Genomic DNA, 21898 nt, shown 5'->3' with positions numbered 1-21898 from the left:
ACTTGTCATTGCTGGTGGGTAGAATGTTAAGCGAATTATCTTCGATGCTCAATCAGAATCATAACTTTAGACCGAAATGTGGTAAAAAAAAAAAAAAAGGTTGGACACGAACAGGCGACCATAAGCTTAGAATGCATGACGATTACCATTTTTTCTTTTCTTTTTTTTTCTTATTGTTCATTATTGATCGTTGTGTTTGGTCGTTGCGGACGTCGCAGGACATCCTGTTCAAGTTCGGTAGTTGATCCTTCCACTCAGTTTTTTTATTACAGAGGCCAACCGGCTGTCTGACCGAACACGCTGAGCTACCGTGCCGGCTAGCACTAGACCACGGGCTCACACAATCCGAGAACATCTCGGAAGTAAACAGCACTTCCTCCTAACGCTTCCGCATCTTACAGTGTTGCCAGATTGTGCAGATGGCCGGTCAGTTTTATTGGCTACGTTAAGTGAATAGTCTCTGTGGCAGGCGGCCGGCGGTCAGATTTTATGTCTAAAACTGTACGCCAATGTGTTTCATTCACATATCTGTGTGGCCCTAAAGTGTGGTTATGGATAATACGTATGCTCAGATTGCGAATGTAACATCATAAGTAAAGAGAGGGAAACGAATTAGGCGTCCTTCGTCTTCCGTAACATCAAATAGATTTTAGTTATTCTATCTTAAATGAACTGCGCAGAAAATCATTCACCAGAAGTAAATAACTTGTTAGCAACATCAGATGATATTAACAGCTTTCCGGCGCGGGTTAGCGGTGCTTTCAACGGCGTCATATCGCGGATCGCAGGGCTGCTTGCGCTGTCAGTTCGAATCCTTCCCCGGGCGTGGATGTGTTTTAAGTTAGGTTGGTTTAAGTAGTTCTAGGTCTAGGGGCTGATGACGTAAGCAGTTTGGTCACATAGTTCTTGGAGTCATTTTTTGACCTTTCACGTAAATTTTCTTTTCATAAGCGGCCGTATCTTTAGATTGCGTTGACATAGAAGCTCACATTTTTACACCACCAAGGGACCGGTTACCACAAGAAGTGCGATACATTTCCGCTTATTATGTCTACCCGTTCTGGAGGTAAACGGGTTTTAAAGGTTGGGTAGACCGATAGACGGTCAAGAAAGTGAGACTTGTAGGGTTCCGTTTTTACTGGTTTAGGTGACGAAATCCTAACAACGAAAACAGCTACGACAGATACTGAAGATGAGGGCTGCATAAATAACACCCCCTACTCTTTATTCGAAATGTTCTAGTTGCAGTCGATACATCAGCATATTAATCGTAGCTACGCCTTCGATCCCAATCTCGTTTACAGGAATGCAAGTAGAATCCATTTGCCTATACACGTGGTAGTTCACATCCCAGTATTAATGCTACCGCGTTTTAGAAGTGCGAACATTCCCATTGCTAGCTAGCTTAAGAAACACTTAGGCTAATGAACGTTTTGCGGCTGTGGCGAGTCTAGTGGAGAATTCGAAACAGTGTAGAATACGTTTGGCAGCTGTGTAGCCGTTTATTTCCTGGGGTGGTGCAGAAATATCCTACTAAATTTACTCTCTAATAACAGTATTTTGCTATTTCGATAAACATCCCGAATGGTTGTCACATAAGCGGTGACATAAAGGAAGAAAATTCATGTTTTTGAGTCCAGAAAGCTCTATGCAACAGAAACTGCAGATCATTTTGCCATTTTCATTGCGAAATTGGTGGCTTATTCATGTCTGGGGTAATAATAGAGGGCTGCATGGGTTGTCTGCTAGCGTAGTGAAAGGAAGGTCTGGTTTGTTTTCGGTTCTAATCTCGATGGAGGCAGTTAGAATGTCAGTAAAGCAATTTTAAGAAATTCTCGCGGCCCCAATACGTTTTATCGCTACCTTTATTCTGTACTGGCGCCCTGTGCATGTCAATATGACACTCTTGTAGAATTTCATACATGTTACTGCCTACTTTTTCCGCTTCTGTCAATAATGGAATTGACTTAAGTGTGGCACTGAATGATTTTTAACTGAATTTCGTTATGAATCTTCACGCGTTGTTAAATTTGCACACTTTCATGGTAGGTCAGCAACGGTAATCCAGTATGACTGGTCTGAACGTTGACACAGACCGTTTCGCGGCCGAAAGCGGATAATATTTTGCTAATTCGTAACGATCCGGCGTTCTTTGTATTACTGAAACAATTATGTTATCTCGATAAGTTGAAATTCATTTTTATTGGTACAGTTCATACCAATTAGCGTTTCTTCTTTCAGTTCTGTCTTATATTTACGTGTTGTATTTAACACACTAATCAGCATTAATATAGTCTTACAAATTATTGAAAACAGCCTAAAAAAGTTCAGATAGTTTGACAATTTCACGCAAGTGCATAGTATGTTGGTAGCACTTCGTCGCCTTGCCTGTTATGCTGTGTAGCAGACTTTAAAGCCGTGCGGATCAGCATAACGAAAAGGCGAGGGGTCTCGCTCGTTTTGTCCACGACTGTACATGTGACTTGTAAACTATATCTCTTTTTAGTAGTTCTATGACAATGTTATAAACACAAGCAGCAAGAACGGTCGAAAGGCAGTCGGAATGTCACTTTGGTAAAGTGTGTTTGTGTGTTATTGTTTGAGGTGGATAAACAATGCAAAGAACATGTAACGGAAGTACTACTTTGTGTTGAGTCATGGTCTTTGGTGGACAGTGGAATTAAGATGGCCACCAGAGTAATAAATATTTGAAGTTTACATATTTGTTGGTTTCGCTCGTTCTTTATCATCAAAAGTACATAAAAAACACGGGACCTCATGTTTTTAACCCTAGACAACCAGATTTAGAGCCAGCATCAGCATCGAGAGACAGCAGCGATACAGCAAGTAGCAGCGATTACCACAACACAATGCATTTTAATGGCGCCAACCTAACATCAAGTGCTAACAAGCTCCGTAAATGGGAGTGAAATAGTGCGATTATAGCAATTAGCAATATCTACGACCAGGCGACCATTACAATCTGCAGCTACGCCTTAAAGAACAGCCACTTTCACGATAAGCTCCACTACACAATGTTTTGCATACGGTCGCATGCCATCACATTCCATCAGTTCCTATCACCCCGTTTCACCAGTATACTTCGTTCCTTAAGAACGAATATCCAGCTGAACATCCTGTACGCTTTGTAGCTCCCAAGGAGTTCGCCATCGATCATGATGATGTAATTACCGTAGCACCATTTCTCATTAGGTCTTCATGGTGCAAGTAATGGCTTGTTTTGAACATTTCTTGAATGTTGATGATATTCATTTTGTGAAACGTTATACATACATACCATTGAAGGTTGATGTCTACACGTGAGCCTAACTACAGACTGAACTTGCGACTTTGCACTCAAGGGGTTCCTTGTTAGAAGTGTACTTTGTTTTGTTACTGTAATAGTTGTGTTGTAAAAGTGTGTTTTGTCATGACTTAACAGAGGATTCAGCAAATACCTCTGCCATTCCAAGTTATCTGGACCCACCGGACACAGCTTACATCATTAAGAATGAGACGTGACTGCTATTCCACCGTGCTTAATTTTATATCTCATGAATCTTTGTTACACATGGTGAGTCTGTGACTTGCTGCCTATGGTACGATGACCTTTGAGGCCCCAACCAGGCGGGTGACAGTTCTGTTTTGGTGGGGTAGTAGCATCTTTGCAATCCCCTCAGCCGCATGGTTCTTCCCGAATAAGCGGCTTGGTGCGCAGGAAGACACTCGTTACGAGAGTTGTGGTGAAGTACACTCCTGGAAATTGAAATAAGAACACCGTGAATTCATTGTCCCAGGAAGGGGAAACTTTATTGACACATTCCTGGGGTCAGATACATCACATGATCACACTGACTGAACCACAGGCACATAGACACAGGCAACAGAGCATGCACAATGTCGGCACTAGTACAGTGTATATCCACCTTTCGCAGCAATGCAGGCTGCTATTCTCCCATGGAGACGATCGTAGAGATGCTGGATGTAGTCCTGTGGAACGGCTTGCCATGCCATTTCCACCTGGCGCCTCAGTTAGACCAGCGTTCGTGCTTGACGTGCAGACCGCGTGAGACGACGCTTCATCCAGTCCCAAACATGCTCAATGGAGGACAGATCCGGAGATCTTGCTGGCCAGGGTAGTTGACTTACACCTTCTAGAGCACGTTGGGTGGCACGGGATACATGCGGACGTGCATTGTCCTGTTGGAACAGCAAGTTCCCTTGCCGGTCTAGGAATGGTAGAACGATGGGTTCGATGACGGTTTGGATGTACCGTGCACTATTCAGTGTCCCCTCGACGATCACCAGTGGTGTACGGCCAGTGTAGGAGATCGCTCCCCACACCATGATGCCGGGTGTTGGCCCTGTGTGCCTCGGTGGTATGCAGTCCTGATTGTGGCGCTCACCTGCACGGCGCCAAACACGCATACGACCATCATTGGCACCAAGGCAGAAGCGACTCTCATCGCTGAAGACGACACGTCTCCATTCGTCCCTCCATTCACGCCTGTCGCGACACCACTGGAGGCGGGCTGCACGATGTTGGGGCGTGAGCGGAAGACGGCCTAACGGTGTGCGGGACCGTAGCCCAGCTTCATGGAGACGGTTGCGAATGGTCCTCGCCGATACCCCAGGAGCAACAGTGTCCCTAATTTGCTGGGAAGTGGCGGTGCGGTCCCCTACGGCACTGCGTAGGATCCTACGGTCTTGGCGTGCATCCGTGCGTCGCTGCGGTCCGGTCCCAGGTCGACGGGCACGTGCACCTTCCGCCGACCACTGGCGACAACATCGATGTACTGTGGAGACCTCACGCCCCATGTGTTGAGCAATTCGGCGGTACGTCCACCCGGCCTCCCGCATGCCCACTGTACGCCCTCGCTCAAAGTCCGTCAACTGCGCATACGGTTCACGTCCACGCTGTCGCGGCATGCTACCAGTGTTAAAGACTGCGATGGAGCTCCGTATGCCACGGCAAACTGGCTGACACTGACGGCGGCGGTGCACAAATGCTGCGCAGCTAGCGCCATTCGACGGCCAACACCGCGGTTCCTGGTGTGTCCGCTGTGCCGTGCGTGTGATCATTGCTTGTACAGCCCTCTCGCAGTGTCCGGAGCAAGTATGGTGGGTCTGACACACCGGTGTCAATGTGTTCTTTTTTCCATTTCCAGGAGTGTAGTTCGCAGGGTTTGGTGAGAACTCTCCACGATCGTATCCTATCAATGCGTTCTGAACTGCGATAGTAGCGTTCTTAAATAGCCCTTTCCAAATAGGTGTGAAGCAATAAGAATCTTAGTAAGCCATATTTTTCAGGACGCAATCTACACTCATGCTCATAACTTAAGGATAATTGCAGAATGTGGCAACACACAACGTGGCACCACACAAAACTGGCGCTAATGGCATAGGCACATGGGGAACACACACGACACAGATCTGTAAGACCACGGTACTGGTGATAAGTTGGGAAAACCGTCCCAAAACACATGTGCTACGAAACGCCACTGTTTCCTACGCATGTACCCCGACAACAATATGGGATATGATCACTACGCACACCTACACAGGCCGCACAACGGGTTGGCATACTCTGGATCAGGTGGTCGAGCAGCTGCTGGGGTACAGCCTCCCATTCTTGCACCAGTGCCTGTCGGAGCTCCTGAAGTGTCCTAGGGGTTTGAAGACGTGAAGCGATCCCTCGACCGACAGCATCCCAGACGTACTCGATAGGGTTTAGGTCTGGACAACAGGCAGGCCACACCATTCGCCTGATATCTTCTGTTTCAAGGTATACGATAGCAGCTCTGTGGGGCCGTGTGTTATCATCCATCAGGAGGAAGGTGGAACCCACTACACCCCTCAAAAGGCGACATACTAGTGCAAAATGACGTCCCGATACACCCGACCTGTTACAGTTCCTCTGTCAAAGACATGCAGGGGTGTACGTCCACCAATCATAATCCTACCCCACACCATCAAACCATGGCCTCCGCACAGGTCCCTTTCAAGGACATTAAGGGGTTGGTATCTTGTTCCCGGTTCACGCCAGATGAAACACCGGTGAGGATCACTGTCCAGACTGTATATGGACTCGTCCATGAACAAACCTGGGACCCCTGTTCCAATGACCATGTACTGTGTTCTTGACACCAGGCTTTATGGGCTCTCCTGTGACCAAGGGTCAGTAGAATGCACCTTGCAGGCCTCCGGGCGAATAAATCATGTCTGTTCAGTTGTCTGTAGACTGTGTCTGGAGACCACGGTTCCAGTGGCTGCAGTAAGGTCCCGAGCAAAGCTACCTGTGTCTGCGGGCACTGATGGTGAGATATCTGTTTTCTTGTGGTGGTGTACACTGTGGACGTCCCGTACTGTAGCGTCTGGACACGTTTCCTATCTGCTGGAATCGTTACCATAATCTTGAGATCACACTTTGTGGCACAGGGAGGACCCGTGCTACGACCTGCTGTGTTTGACCAGCCTCCAGTCGCCCTAGTATTCTCCCCCTCATAACATCATCAATATGTGTTCTTTGAGCCATTTTCAAAACACAGTCACCATTAGCACGTCTGAAAACGTCTGCACACTTCCTCGCTGCACCGTACTCTGACGTGTGCCAACACACCTCTGCGTATGTGGACTGCTGCCAGCGCCACCGTGCGACGACCGCAGGTCAAATTCACGGCATGGTCATACGCCAAGGTGATTTAAACCCGCAAACCGCCAACCAGTGCGTTGTTTCACCATGTATCAGCATTATCCTCAATTTATCAGCATGAGTGTATATTCTCATCCAATCATGTTTGCCGATTTTCAATTCCATTACTTATCCATTCAATAATTTCATCGTTTAACACGATGGTGATTTGGTTCCTGAATATTACAACTTGTTTTTGTATAATTCTTCTAATAGTGGAATTTTATTGTAATTTTCCTTTAGTGTGCTCACGTGCTTAGGTTGTTATAGTGATTGAGTTCATAATCGTGTGCATCACTAATGCCACATCCGTTACAAATGTGAAGAGAAGAAATGTGGCGGATCTATGTTAAATTACATTACTAGTAATCACATATAACGAACGGCCCACTTACTCCTTTTGTTTGTGTTGTGTTATCTATTGCAGGTACAGACACACCAGGCAAGATCTGACACAACTGCCAGCACCTCGGCCGCTCGTCTACAACTGTGTATCGACTGCTCGCCATCCAAAGTCCTGGGGTACCATATTAAAAGATGGACGTTATGCCACAAATTTTCCCAGCATCAAAAATATCTCTCCCTCCTACGGCTTCATGTTCAAACAGAAGTCGGCATATGTCGTCGTAGCCGTCCTCTTGCACCTAATTCCAGCCATGATTGTAGACACTTTTCTGTGTCTCAAGGGGAGGGAACCAATGTAAGTACCCCAGTCCTTTATGTACTGGCACTTCCAATGCCGCGTTCCACAATCCTACAGTGCTGAATTTACTCTTTAAATAGCTGAGAGCGAATATGACTAATAAAGGTACTCACTCAATATGATAAACAATTCTGAGGAAACAGTAATGTAAATGACTCGTCTTAGAACGTGGTAAATTTTCTAATCTTAATTATATGTGCTTAACAACAACGATGCAGTAAAACTAATGCGAACACTATTGATAACTTATTGATTGGCGACTACATGCTGTGTTTTGTGCACCACGACCAAATAGCGGATAGAACTGGAAGGAAAATCAGCATTGGCCGTATTTTGTTGTTTTATTGCTAGCAAAATCGATTTTCGGTCACTGAGGAAATTTGGAAAATAAGTGAAATGCAACGTGATTGAAAAATAAGGGGTACCTTACACATACGCCTTAGTAATTTCTTTTCGAAATTGTAAACAAAATCCCAGTTTCGAAAAGACTAGGATTGCCGTCTTACACTTCTTAGTTTATGTGATCGCTCTAAGCTTGTGGTTATAGCTTGATACCAGTGCCTACCAATTTTAATTGTATATTACAGCACTGAGGATGGTCACTAAGTGACCGAAAATCGATTTTGCTGACAATAAAACAACAAAATACGACTGTTGATAACTTTACGGTACTTGGGCTCTCAAAGAAATGTTGTAATTTATTTTGCTTCATTTTTAGTTTGAATTCACTGAGAACTTTGGGAAAACCATTATTAGCCCAGCAGTCGCACAATAAATGTTAAATACACTCCTGGAAATTGAAATAAGAACACCGTGAATTCATTGTCCCAGGAAGGGGAAACTTTATTGACACATTCCTGGGGTCAGATACATCACATGATCACACTGACAGAACCACAGGCACATAGACACAGGCAACAGAGCATGCACAATGTCGGCACTAGTACAGTGTATATGCACCTTTCGCAGCAATGCAGGCTGCTATTCTCCCATGGAGACGATCGTAGAGATGCTGGATGTAGTCCTGTGGAACGGCTTTCCATGCCATTTCCACCTGGCGCCTCAGTTGGACCAGCGTTCGTGCTGGACGTGCAGACCGCGTGAGACGACGATTCATCCAGTCCCAAACATGCTCAATGGGGGACAGATCCGGAGATCTTGCTGGCCAGGGTAGTTGACTTACACCTTCTAGAGCACGTTGGGTGGCACGGGATACATGCGGACGTGCATTGTCCTGTTGGAACAGCAAGTTCCCTTGCCGGTCTAGGAATGGTAGAACGATGGGTTCGATGACGGTTTGGATGTACCGTGCACTATTCAGTGTCCCCTCGACGATCACCAGTGGTGTACGGCCAGTGTAGGAGATCGCTCCCCACACCATGATGCCGGGTGTTGGCCCTGTGTGCCTCGGTGGTATGCAGTCCTGATTGTGGCGCTCACCTGCACGGCGCCAAACACGCATACGACCATCATTGGCACCAAGGCAGAAGCGACTCTCATCGCTGAAGACGACACGTCTCCATTCGTCCTTCCATTCACGCCTGTCGCGACACCACTGGAGGCGGGCTGCACGATGTTGGGGCGTGAGCGGAAGACGGCCTAACGGTGTGCGGGACCGTAGCCCAGCTTTATGGAGACGGTTGCGAATAGTCCTCGCCGATACCCCAGGAGCAACAGTGTCCCTAATTTGCTGGGAAGTGGCGGTGCGGTCCCCTACGACACTGCGTAGGATCCTGCGGTCTTGGCGTGCATCCGTGCGTCGCTGCTGTCCGGTCCCAGGTCGACGGGCACGTGCACCTTCCGCCGACCACTGGCGACAACATCGATGTACTGTGGAGACCTCACGCCTCACGTGTTGAGCAATTCGGCGGTACGTCCACCCGGCCTCCCGCATGCCCACTATACGCCCTCGCTCAAAGTCCGTCAACTGCACATACGGTTCACGTCCACGCTGTCGCGGCATGCTACCAGTGTTAAAGACTGCGATGGAGCTCCGTATGCCACGGCAAACTGGCTGACACTGACGGCGGCGGTGCACAAATGCTGCGCAGCTAGCGCCATTCGACGGCCAACACCGCGGTTCCTGGTGTGTCCGCTGTGCCGTGAGTGTGATCATTGCTTGTACAGCCCTCTCGCAGTGTCCGGAGCAAGTATGGTGGGTCTGACACACCGGTGTCAATGTGTTCTTTTTTCCATTTCCAGGAGTGTATTATGCTTCTCTACACTGCAGAAGACTTCAGAACAAATCAAATCTAGTCGGCAAATGGTGTATAATTTCAAAGGGAGGACCTATCGAAAACTATAAACTATGTATCGTTAAACATTATTTGCAAAATTTAGCATGGATTGGTGCAATGAAGACTTTTGATGGATTGATAATAAATTTCGTTTGAAATATATGCTATCATTATTCGTATTCCAGCTTGCTTCCAGCTTCCGTCACTTTATTAAATCTCCAGAAGTGTCTCAGTAGCTATAGAGTCCTTTTGCCGTGACCATCTCGTGATTGATGTCTCTCGCAGAAGATGCAACACCACCATCGAATTCTCTGGAAAGTGCAGTTCTATACCCTGTAGTTCTAAGTGTCGATGCTGATATCTATATTACTTGAAATACGTACGTAGATGCCATTATGATACGTTTATCATACCAACGTAAAATGACGATAATGAAACAATATATCACATAATAACTCAAAATTAGCCCTTTTAGAAACATGGTCTTGAACGACAGAACTTTCTCAGAAGGCATACTACTGGTGACTAGTGAGTGTGGCGCATAGTCGACATCGTGTATCTACAATTCGTACAACTTCGTTAGCTTAAACATTATTCATTTTTTTTAGAGAAATGTGGTAATATTGGTGTAAGAAAGTTCTTATGGACGGTAAGGCTTCTCCTAATACCGGTAGTAAAATATTAGTAAATATTTATTAAACAACATGACTTGTTTAGCGCCATAATGGCTGTCGTTTCCCTACACAGGGTGTGCTCATATAGCTGACTACTTACGGTTAAGCACCGCGCCTCACCCAACAGCATATTGGACAGCGTCAGACGGTCCAGGATTTACTACAGCTAGCGTGAGAACTGAATTCTTACGCCCTGCTAATGGGTTCTGCAGTAGTGCTTGAGCTCACTGAATGCAGCTGATATCTGCCGACACGACATAAAACGTTAATTTGGAAAATAAGTGAAATGCAACGTGGTTGGAAAATAAGGGGTACCTTATTTTCCCCTCATCGGTCCAGGTCCTCCCCCGCCCCCCATCTGCAACCGTGTAACCTGTATAGTGCTGTTTTAAGTGAGTGTTAGTGTTGCGCACCCCCTGTCAGTGTTGCGAACAACCACCATACTGTCGCTACTTGTGTTTTTTATCTCGTGTGAACAGAAACCAGACTGCCGCCTTGTTTTTTTAATTGTGCTTGTCTACCTATTGTGTTTATCTACATCGACATCACAGTGGTTTTATATTTTAAATTCAACAACTTTCCGCCATTTTACAGTTTTTTATAATGTCACTGTTTTACCGCCTTTTTTCTTGATTGTTTCTATTCCCCTTATGTTTTTTAACTTTTCTGTAGGTTGTAGAGCAGCATATTACGCTACAACCAGCCACTCCCCCCCCCCCCCCCCCTCACTGGGATGGAGGGGGGGGGAAGGGTTGTGGAATCGAAATGCAATAAAGGAAAAAAAAATCGGCTTAGCATTTTCGTGAAACAACAATGTTTCTCAAGCATGTTTATGAAGTAAGTTCACAGGCACAAATTCAAAGAATCATAATTCATGTTTAAATTGCTATCTGCAGTTTTCAATGCTTTTATACGTTATTACATGCATAGCACTCATAGAACTAAGGTTTATTTTAGCAAAAATAATTTCATACAGCCTATATCAAATTAAGTGGAATCACCAACTTAGATATGACTGATATATTTTCTCTTTTACTGTAAAGTGGAAATGATAGACAGTAAACGTAAAAGTGTGCTATCAAATGGTTCAAATGTCTCTGAGCACTATGCGACTTAACTTCTGAGGTCATCAGTCGCCTAGAACTTAGAACTAAGTAAACCTAACTAACCTAAGGACATCACACACATCCATGCCCGAGGCAAGATTCGAACCTGAGACCGTAGCGGTCTCTCGGCTCCAGACTGTAGCGCCTAGAACCGCACGGCCACTCCGGCTGGCAAAGTGTGCTATCAGTGGAAGGAAATAGAATCTATCGTATCTACAGCTCTAGTGCAATGTTAGGGGAGGTAAGAGGTAAGAATAGTTTAGCAAAATTGTAGTAGCTTTCAGGAAGTAGCAAAAGAAAATGAGATGCCTTGGAGCTCCTTGAAAATGTTCCTGAAAGAAAATCAAGATGCTGGCAGGGCTGTCGGTTTGAAGAAATTAGGTCACCCAGTGACTTCAGTGTAATAATTAGAACAGAAATTATTGAAGTGCACAATTACAACGCAGGAGATGGAATTTAGACTTACTGCCAAACAAGTGAAGGTGGTTGCGTATGAACTGGCAGGTGCATATTATCGTGAGAAATTTTTTAATACTTCAAAGAAAACTGCAACGAAGAAACGGTGGTTCGGTTATAAACGTCGATGTGGACTGAATTTGAATATTTATCTGCACACCAGTAATCCAAAACTAATCCTGTTATGATCGACGATTACATTGGCATAGTTTCGGATGCCATAAAGAAACTGGGCTTGTCTACGATGTCTACGAAATCGGCTTGATGTTTGTGATCAAGCCCAAGAAGGTTGTAATTGAGATTAGAAAGAAATTCGTATACAGAGACACATACTTAGAAAGGGGAGAAACTATGACTTTGGTACGCTGTGTTTGTGCTAATGGCAGTAGGATGCATACATTTATTACTTTCTCGATGGAAAGTGATTACAAGAGGGAGTGTCTACATTCAGCTTTGTCTGTCTGAAAAGGGGTGGACTACTAAAGTGCTGTTTTCAGAATGGTTTCAATTTTGCTTGAATGTAGCAGTTCAGCACCTGTGCAGTTGCCGATAGATTGGCATGGAACACATATTTCCCCACAACTGCTTGAGCTCGCTAGTCAAAATGGTACCCGTTTACTTAAAATCCCTTCTCACACCACGTATGTTTCCAGCCTCTGGACTTTGGCATTTACAAGGAAATCGAGAGTGCTTGGAGAGCTGAACTGCGCGATTACATGGCAAAAACCCAATAGAGGAAACAAATAAAAGAAACTTCTTTATCATCTTCAATATGCCTTTGGTAAAATCTTTCTCAGAGAAAAATAAAAAAAATGCCTTATAGTCTTGTGGAAAAATCGCTCCATCCGAGCTCATTGAGTGCCCTGGTCCGCAGGTAGGCCTAGCAGTTCCTGATGCAAGCAGGTCATAAAGTGGGAGTTCGAAGGCACGTGCTATTGAAATGCCACAGACTCCAACAACCTCAATAATCTCATTATATCCAGTCAATAGTATCCTATGAACACCAGCAGGAAATGTGCGAAGGAAGATCACGAGAGAAAGAACTCTTGACCCAAAGGCTAGGCTCATTTGTGGATACGAACCAAGAGTAGTCCACGAACTAACAAAGGAAAAGGAAGCACTGTTTTGGATTCACCTTCGAGAACGAGCAAAATAAAAGGCAGAAATGTTTTGAAAAAATACCATTTCCAATTATGACTACTGGACTTATGGCAATATTCAAGGGACGAAAGAAAAAATAATTGAAAGAAATGGGCGCAACGCTCATTATGCCACACTCCCTACTATGAACTCTGCCAAAGCGAATTTACAGTGGAACCTAATTTACATGTATGATATCTGCAGTGTAAGTGATGTTTACAATTATACAGTTTGGATAGGAATAAGTAGTCTCTTAATATGAGCTGATCAGTTAACGTTATTCAGCCCCTTTTCTTTAATTAATGTTAAATTTGGACCTGAGCAGTATACTCGGTATTTGAGCTCATCTTTGTAAATGTTATTTTTGTTATAAATATGTAATTTTTGCTAACTATCTTGCTTCACTATGCTCCTTTTCATTGTGTAGAAAAAAGTTCAGAGATATATAAACGCCGCGCGGGATTAGCGAGCGGTCTAGGGCGCTGGAGTCGAGAACTGTGCGGCTGATCCCGGCGGAGGTTCGAGTCCTCCCTCGGGCATGGGTGTGTGTGTTTGTCATTAGGATAATTTAGGATAAGTAGTGTGTAAGCTTAGGGACTGATGACCTTAGTAGTTAAGTTCCATTTGAAAAATTTGAGATATATAAATAATTTCATCGTATTAAAAAATTACATTAATGTATCACCATATTTAGAATCCAAATCACCAAATTAGCTATCCTTATCACCAAGTTAGTTACCATTGTGGCATTTTAATTTAAATATCGCCAGCTCCATTAAAATGAATCCTAATACTGATATTAATACACTCCTGGAAATGGAAAAAAGAACACAGTGACACCGGTGTGTCAGACCCACCATACTTGCTCCGGACACTGCAAGAGGGCTGTACAAGCAATGATCACACGCACGGCACAGCGGACACACCAGGAACCGCGGTGTTGGCCGTCGAATGGCGCTAGCTGCGCAGCATTTGTGCACCGCCGCCGTCAGTGTCAGCCAGTTTGCCGTGGCATACGGAGCTCCATCGCAGTCTTTAACACTGGTAGCATGCCGCGACAGCGTGGACGTGAACCGTATGTGCAGTTGGCGGACTTTGAGCGAGTGCGTATAGTGGGCATGCGGGAGGCCGGGTGGACGTACCGCCGAATTGCTCAACACGTGGGGCGTGAGGTCTCCACAGTACATCGATGTTGTCGCCAGTGGTCGGCGGAAGGTGCATGTGCCCGTCGACCTGGGACCGGACCGCAACGACGCACGGATGCACGCCAAGACCGTAGGATCCTACGCAGTGCCGTAGGGGACAGCACCGCCACTTCCCAGCAAATTAGGGACACTGTTGCTCCAGGGGTATCGGCGAGGACCATTCGCAACCGTCTCCATGAAGCTGGGCTACGGTCCCGCACACCGTTAGGCCGTCTTCCGCTCACGCCCCAACATCGTGCAGCCCGCCTCCAGTGGTGTCGCGACAGGCGTGAATGGAGGGACGAATGGAGACGTGTCGTCTTCAGCGATGAGAGTCGCTTCTGCCTTGATGCCAATGATGGTCGTAAGCGTGTTTGGCGCCGTGCAGGTGAGCGCCACAATCAGGACTGCATACGACCGAGGCACACAGGGCCAACACTCGGCATCATGGTGTGGGGAGCGATCTCCTACACTGGCCGTACACCACTGGTGATCGTCGAGGGGACACTGAATAGTGCACGGTACATCCAAACCGTCATCGAACCCATCGTTCTACCATTCCTAGACCGGCAAGAAACTTGCTGTTCCAACAAGAGAATGGACGTCCGCATGTATCCCGTGCCACCCAACGTGCTCTAGAAGGTGTAAGTCAACTACCCTGGCCAGCAAGGTCTCCGGATCTGTCCCCCATTGAGCATGTTTGGGACTGGATGAAGCGTCGTCTCACGCGGTCTGCACGTCCAGCACGAACGCTGGTCCAACTGAGGCGCCAGGTGGAAATGGCATGGCAAGCCGTTCCACAGGACTACATCCAGCATCTCTACGATCGTCTCCATGGGAGAATAGCAGCGTGCATTGCTGCGAAAGGTGGATATACACTGTACTAGTGCCGACATTGTGCATGCTCTGTTGCCTGTGTCTATGTGCCTGTGGTTCTGTCAGTGTGATCATGTGATGTATCTGACCCCAGGAATGTGTCAATAAAGTTTCCCCTTCCTGGGACAATGAATTCACGGTGTTCTTATTTCAATTTCCAGGAGTGTATATCGTATACATATAAACGTAAGTCGCATAAGCATTTTCTGTCCGGGATGTATGATTCTTCAGCTAATTATTTATAGACTTACTGACTTTTTCCCAAAATGGAACCACCACGACACTAATCTCCAGCACTACTCCTTGTACTCTTACTTCCAATAATAGGTAATTGATTCTGTATCATTTTACTCATGCCAACTACCTCATCGACAACTTTAACTCCGTACAGCGGTAGTATTGGTACCTCTTTTTTGATCATAAAGTCGATCTGCTACGGAACACAATTCACTGTCTGTATCAGTACCCACAACTGTCCTTATCCCATTAATTCCCACATGTATTGGTATTCTTCGTCTTCCTTAAGGAGAACTTCTTAATAACACCAGAACCTCATTTTATCAACCACGTCATTGTCACTGGTCCGTCCGTCACTTGAGTTCGTGTTCATACCACAAAGAAACCGCTTTCTATTTTTCCATTCCGTTGTCATCTCTTTCATGACGTCTCTCTAACCTGTCATCACTGTTACTCTCATTATGTTCCCTATATCGTCTGTTACTTCACTCGTTCGTATCTTCTCGGTTCCACCCTCCTCTCCCATGCCTATTAAAACCATTATTGTGCCTCTCGTTCTCTCTTGTCTCACTATGATCTCCACTGTGAGCCTGCCAGTTTCCACTTTCTTTTGACCGCCAGTTCATACCTCCCAAACATTATTGGATGTCTCTTCTCCTGATGAAGCATCTAACTAGACTAACGCTTGTAAAATATCTTCACTTTTCATAAATTTCTCTTGATTTTTCCTGTACACTCACTGGCAGAATGACGAATACTACCGCAATGTGTTATCTAGACATAAATTCTTTTCACAGAAACTTCAGAAGTAATTTTTATAACTGTGATACCTACTGCACAAGAAATTTTTCCCATCAAAAATACTGTTTCTTACATTGCATTATGTACTGTTAGACCAATATTTGCTAAGAATTTCTCACTAAACCCTTTGTATGACTGACATGATTCCCCTTATCTCGTTCCCCATGACAAAGCATGCACTTCCAGTCTACTGGTGACCATCCAGTCTTCCTCGCGTCGTCCCATTTCTTTGGTAACACCCTCGGAAACTCTTTTACAAATGCTTTGGGATGTAATCTTCCTTTTGCCCAAAATTATGGAATGTACAAACCTTTGACTATTGTTCCCTATTTTTAATGTTTCCACTATTATTATTGCCAGCAAAAAGTTTTCTTAATTTTGAATCTAACTTTTCCTCTACCCTATTAGCAAAGACATCAGCGCCTCTCTCAGGACAATCACTTACCTCCTGCTGAATACCAGCAACACTACCAAATATCTCTTTAGTATTAGATTTTACAAAGTTCTAAACTGAATCTATTCTGTTTGATAGTGTTGATGCACTTCCATCGATATTGTTGTTTAAACTGGACACTGACACGTCACGTTCCTCAGTCTTATTCTTGAAATTTTCATCTGAAGTTTTAATATTCTGCTGGAATTCATTAATACATGTACTACGATTTACTGCCGTGGTTATCCCAGAAGTTATTCTTTATGACAAATGCTTATCAACTGTCCTCTGTTCCAGTATTAGATTCCCCAGTGTCTCATCTGCTTCTTTAAATCTTTTGTCAGACTCCCTGATATATTCCTCTACTTTATCAGTGTTTTTTTTTTAGTTTTCTGAATGACTTTTATTAGCTTATTAGCTGTTAGTTAGAAGTCCTAGCAGTTTCTTCTTTTATTGTTAGCCACATTTAGTTTATTCATCAGGGATGGAAACATTTCCTGCATATTCAAATCTATGTTTTTCTTCTTGTTAGTTTCATCTCCTGTGATAATACCCTCACTAACAACTGCCTGAGTGTTTGAGTCATTCATGGTTACTGTTGATTCTAGAGCTGCTAACGGCATTTCCACGGTTCCCGCTATATCACTCATTCCAACTGGAGATCCTTCCTCAGATTTGACAAGAGAAAGCGTATCCCCACTCTCTGACGAGAGTACGTTTTCTACAGGCATGTTTTGTTCTACATTTTCACTTTCTTACTCTGCCACTTCTGAACAACATTACGCTATCATTAATAAACTTCTACACATTCGACATGAACTTTAACTTAGTACTCTATAGACGACGCAGGCGTCGAAAAAAACAAACCGCTCTGGTGTCTCGTCCGTGTGTCGAACTACGGACCTCGGCGCATGGGCCCCCACCTCACCCCTTCTCTGCCGCTGCGATGCTTCCTCTGCTTACGTCGCTATACTAGCCTCGTTTGATATCGTTATCTTCCTTCTTCTCCACACCCGTCAGTCAATACACAGCATGTCAGACCGTGGTCTGACATTATAACTGTCAAAATTTTATCAGCAAATGTTGAAGCATTCGTAATAAAGTTCCCGAATTTACTGTCCTCCAGAAAAGTTATCGCGAGAGAGCTGGTTGAAGCCCCTAAGTGGAAAGCACTGAGACATTTAGCGAGTCATGGGACGTATATCGGAAATACATATTAGAGGCCATAAGACGGGGAGTGGTCATTGCAAGTGACGAAAATATTGTCTCTATTGAGGTCGAGTTTGGGTCTGACAGTGAAGTTACCTGGTCGCGTAAAGCAAGTCTAGGTGAAACCAAGATAATTGTTGGATGTTTTTACCGTCCACCCGTTTCTGCTGTGACAGATCTAGAACCATTCAAAGAATATCTATGGCCAGTAGCGCGTAAATATCCAGGTCATGCATTACTAGTCGGAGGGACTTTAACCTACCGATCATAGACTGAGGTGTCTATGGATTCATTGTAGGGGTATACACAGACAGTCATGCAAAGTACTTCTGAACTCGTTTTCTGAAAACTGTCTTGAGCAGCTTGTTCGGCAGCGCACACGCAATAGAAATATCTTAGACCTTGTAGCTACAAATAGGTCGGAGATTAACAGTCGTATCATCATTGTGGCAACTGTGTTTACGAAAGTTAATAAATTAGTTAGTTAGTAGGAGAGCTTTCTGCTACAAAGAGCAGCTAAGGAGTTGTTAGCATCTCACTTACACAGTGAACTGACATCACTTAGTTCCAGTAACGTAGAATGAGAGGAATTATGTGTAAATATTAAGCAGATTGTAAATAGTTGTCAGGCTCATAATGTGCCTAGTACCCACAGTGGTTTAATAACGAGATTCAGAAAATGCTGAGAAACCACAAGCTGTTACACTCTCAGTTCAAAAGAGAACACGCAAATGAGGACAGGCGAAGATTAGCAGAGATTCGTGCGCGTGTGAAAAGATCTAGGCGCGAAGCATACACGTGTACTACCATTATCATACCATACCAGACGATCTGGCAGAGGACCTGAGAAAATTCTGGTCCTATGTAAAATCGTTAAGTGGGTCTAAGACTTCCATTCAGTCACTTATTGACCAGTCTGGCGTGGCAGTTGAAGATAGCAGAATGAAAGTCGAAATTTTAAATCCCACGTTCAAGAAATCGTTCACGCAGGAGAATCGTGCAAACATACCGTCGTTTGATCATCGAACAGACACCTGTATGGACGACATAGTAACGAGCATCCCTGTCGTAGATAGACAGCTAAAAGAGTTGAAAGCAAAGGTGTACGTTACCACGTCTGGATGGAATCCCAGTTCGGTTTTTCAAACAGTACTCTACGGTATTGGCCCCTCACTTAGCTTGCATTTATCGCGAATCTCTCACTCAGCCCAAAGTCCCAAGCGACTGGAAAAAAGTGCAGATTACTTCTGTGTATCACAATGGCAAAACAACGGACCCGAAAAATTGCAGACAGTGAAGTTACCTGGTCGCGTAAAGCAAGTCTAGATGAAACTAAGATCCGTCTGCTGCAGAATCCTTGAACACATTCTCAGCACGAGTATAATAAATTTTCTTGAGAACGAGGAGCTTATGTCCACGAATCAGCATGGTTTTAGAAAGCTCACTCGTGTGAAACTCAGCTTGCTCTTTTCTCATTTAATATTCTGCGAACTATGGGTAAAGGGTAACAGCCAGATTCCATATTTCTAGATATCCGGAAAGCGTTAGACACGGTGCCCCATTGCAGGATGTTGAATAAGGTACGAGCATATGGAATAGATTCACAGATACGTGAGAGGCTCGAAGACTTCTTAATTTATACAACCCAGTATGTTGTCCTCGACGACAAGTCATCACAGACGAGTGTATCGTCAGGAACGCCGCAGGGAATTGTGATAGGACCGCTATTATTCCCTATATGTAAATGATATGACGAAAAGGGTGGGCAGTAATCAGCTACCGTTTGCTGGTGACGCTGTGGTGTACGCTGAGATGCCGAAGTTAAGTCACTCTAGGAGGGCACAAGACGACTTAGACAAAATTTGTAGTTGGTGTGATGAATGACAGCTGGCTCTAACTGTAGAAAAATGTGAGTTAATGCGGATGAGTAGGAAAAACAAACCCGTAATTTTCGGATGCAGCACTAGTAATGTGGTGCTTGAGACATTCAAGTCGTTTAAATATCTGGACGTTGCAAAGCGATATGAAATGGAACGAGCACGTGAACACTGTGGTAAGAAAGGCGAACGATCGACTTCGGTTTACTGGAAGAATTCAAGGGAAGTCTGGTTCATGTGTAAGGGAGACTGCATATAGGACGATAGTGCAACGTATTCTTGAGGCTGCTCAGGTTGGACTGAAGGAAAACAGCGAAGAAATTCAGAGTCCGGTAGCTAGGTTCGAACAGCGCACAAGGGGTGTCGACACACTTCGGGACCTCAGGGAAGGCCACGTTATTTTCGAGGAACGCTGTTAAGAAAATTTAGAGTACCGGCATTTGAAGTATACTGCAGAACGATTATGCTGCCTCCAAAAATAGTGCATGTAGGAACCACGAAGATAACATATGAGAAATAAGGGCTCATACGAAGCGTATAGCCAGTCGTTTCTCCGTCGCTCTATCTGAGAGTGGGATAGGAAAGCAAACGGCTAGTAGTGCTATCCGTCACACACCGTATGGTGGCTTGCGGAATATCTATGTATACTTGGATGCAGACTGTAAGTAAACATTACAACATCGTGCCTAGCAACTACGCAGGCACAAACAAGTGTCTGTGTGGATACTTTCCAAAATACGATATCTCGTAAACGACTTGCACTAGAATCATGGAACAAACATAACTGACGTTCTAATTTACGCTATTTTTAGTTTTTTTTTTTTTTATTTCAACAGCCATTGTTCCACTTAAAAGGTGCCGTGACGGGCACAGTTTTCATGTTGCTACCTACAAATTATAAATTTCAGTCACTTTGTAAATTTATTGGTCGCTTTCTGCTTCCCTTTCCGTCGCACTTTCTGTCGAACTGCATTTCGTATTTTTAGCACAGATGTGCAACAAATAATTCCTTTTGCCGGAAGTTACCAAATGGAATCGGATTTTCCCTCGCAAGAGATGCCAAATGCAAGATCCCACTACTTTACTAAATCTCCTGAAGCGTCTCATTCTAGCTTCCAAACCCGTAAGCGTTGGTATAAGAGGTGTACAGTATGACTGGCCCACTTTTCCATCCGAGATTTTCAGGTGTTAAGAAAATTCCTCCTTGAATTACGAGGGCTGTGCAGAAAGTAAGTTCCGACTGATCGCGAAATGGAAACCACAGTGAAAATTAGAAAGGTTTTATTTGTTACAGTTAGCTATACCTTCCAGCTACTTCTCCGCGTAGTCACCGTTCTGACTTAGACGCCTGTCGTAGCGTTGTACCAACTTTCGAATACCCTCATTATAGAAGGCAGCCGCCAGTGCTTTCCGCCAATTCTCAACGCTGGCCTACGGCTCGTTGTCTGTGGCAAAATGTTGTCTTCATAGCAGACGGTTCATGTGAGCAGAGATGAAACTCAGAGAGACAATTACGGTCTGTATTGTGGGTAATCAAACATTTCCAATTGAAAACGATGCGGGAGCATCTTCATTGCCCCTGCAGAATGTGGCTGAGAATTGTCTTGAAGAAGAAACCGCACGACAGTTATGGAATGTTTCCTGCGTAGCTTCAAACGAAATTTCTCACCAGGTACTCGTACTTGGCGGGAGACACTATTTTCTAGACATCTTTACGCTCTCACTGTGAGCTCAGAAATGAGAAGAGCGACGTGATGCTATCTGGGGTCATACTAGAGACACTGACCAATACATCTGTGCAAAGCTTTATCGGATTTTCATAGTCGTTTCCATTTCGCGACTGACTGGAACTTAGTTTCTGGACACCTCTCGTATCTTATTGACACGTCGCATAGGATTTCCTCCTACCTGTTTTACATGATGAAATGGTTCAAATGGCTCTGAGCACTATGGGACTTAACATCTTAGGTCATCAGTCCCCTAGAACTTAGAACTACTTAAACCTAACTAACCTAAGGAAATCACACACATCCATGCCCGAGGCAGGATTCGAACCTGCGACCGTAGCAGTCCCGCGGTTTGCATGATGATCTCATTGTTGATGTTACTAGTGGAAGTCGTAGCAGCGCCATCGAAATCTCTGGAAAGTGCAGTTCTACACTTTGTATTGCTAAGTGAAGATTGGCGTAATTACATTACTTGAAATCCGCTTGTGGATGCCACTGTAATGTGTTTATTGGCGAAAACACCGTAAAGTGATGATGATGAAACAAT

The 21898-nt window shown here is 44.7% G+C and overlaps 1 protein-coding gene across 1 annotated transcript in view; it reads left to right on the top strand.

Annotated features, from left to right (window-relative positions):
• Positions 1 to 21898, top strand: part of LOC126101452 (putative fatty acyl-CoA reductase CG5065) — a 194022-nt gene that overhangs the window by 155527 nt on the left and 16597 nt on the right. Inside the window, exon 9 of the mRNA XM_049912106.1 lies at positions 7119 to 7391. Within this exon, the coding sequence (XP_049768063.1) occupies positions 7119 to 7391 (273 nt within the window). The remainder of the gene's footprint in view (positions 1 to 7118; positions 7392 to 21898) is intronic.

This window comes from Schistocerca cancellata, chromosome 9 (assembly GCF_023864275.1).
Source record: "Schistocerca cancellata isolate TAMUIC-IGC-003103 chromosome 9, iqSchCanc2.1, whole genome shotgun sequence".
Taxonomy (NCBI): Eukaryota; Metazoa; Arthropoda; class Insecta; order Orthoptera; family Acrididae; genus Schistocerca; species Schistocerca cancellata.
Note: the sequence above shows the minus strand (reverse complement) of the source record. Positions and strands in the feature narration are given on the sequence as shown.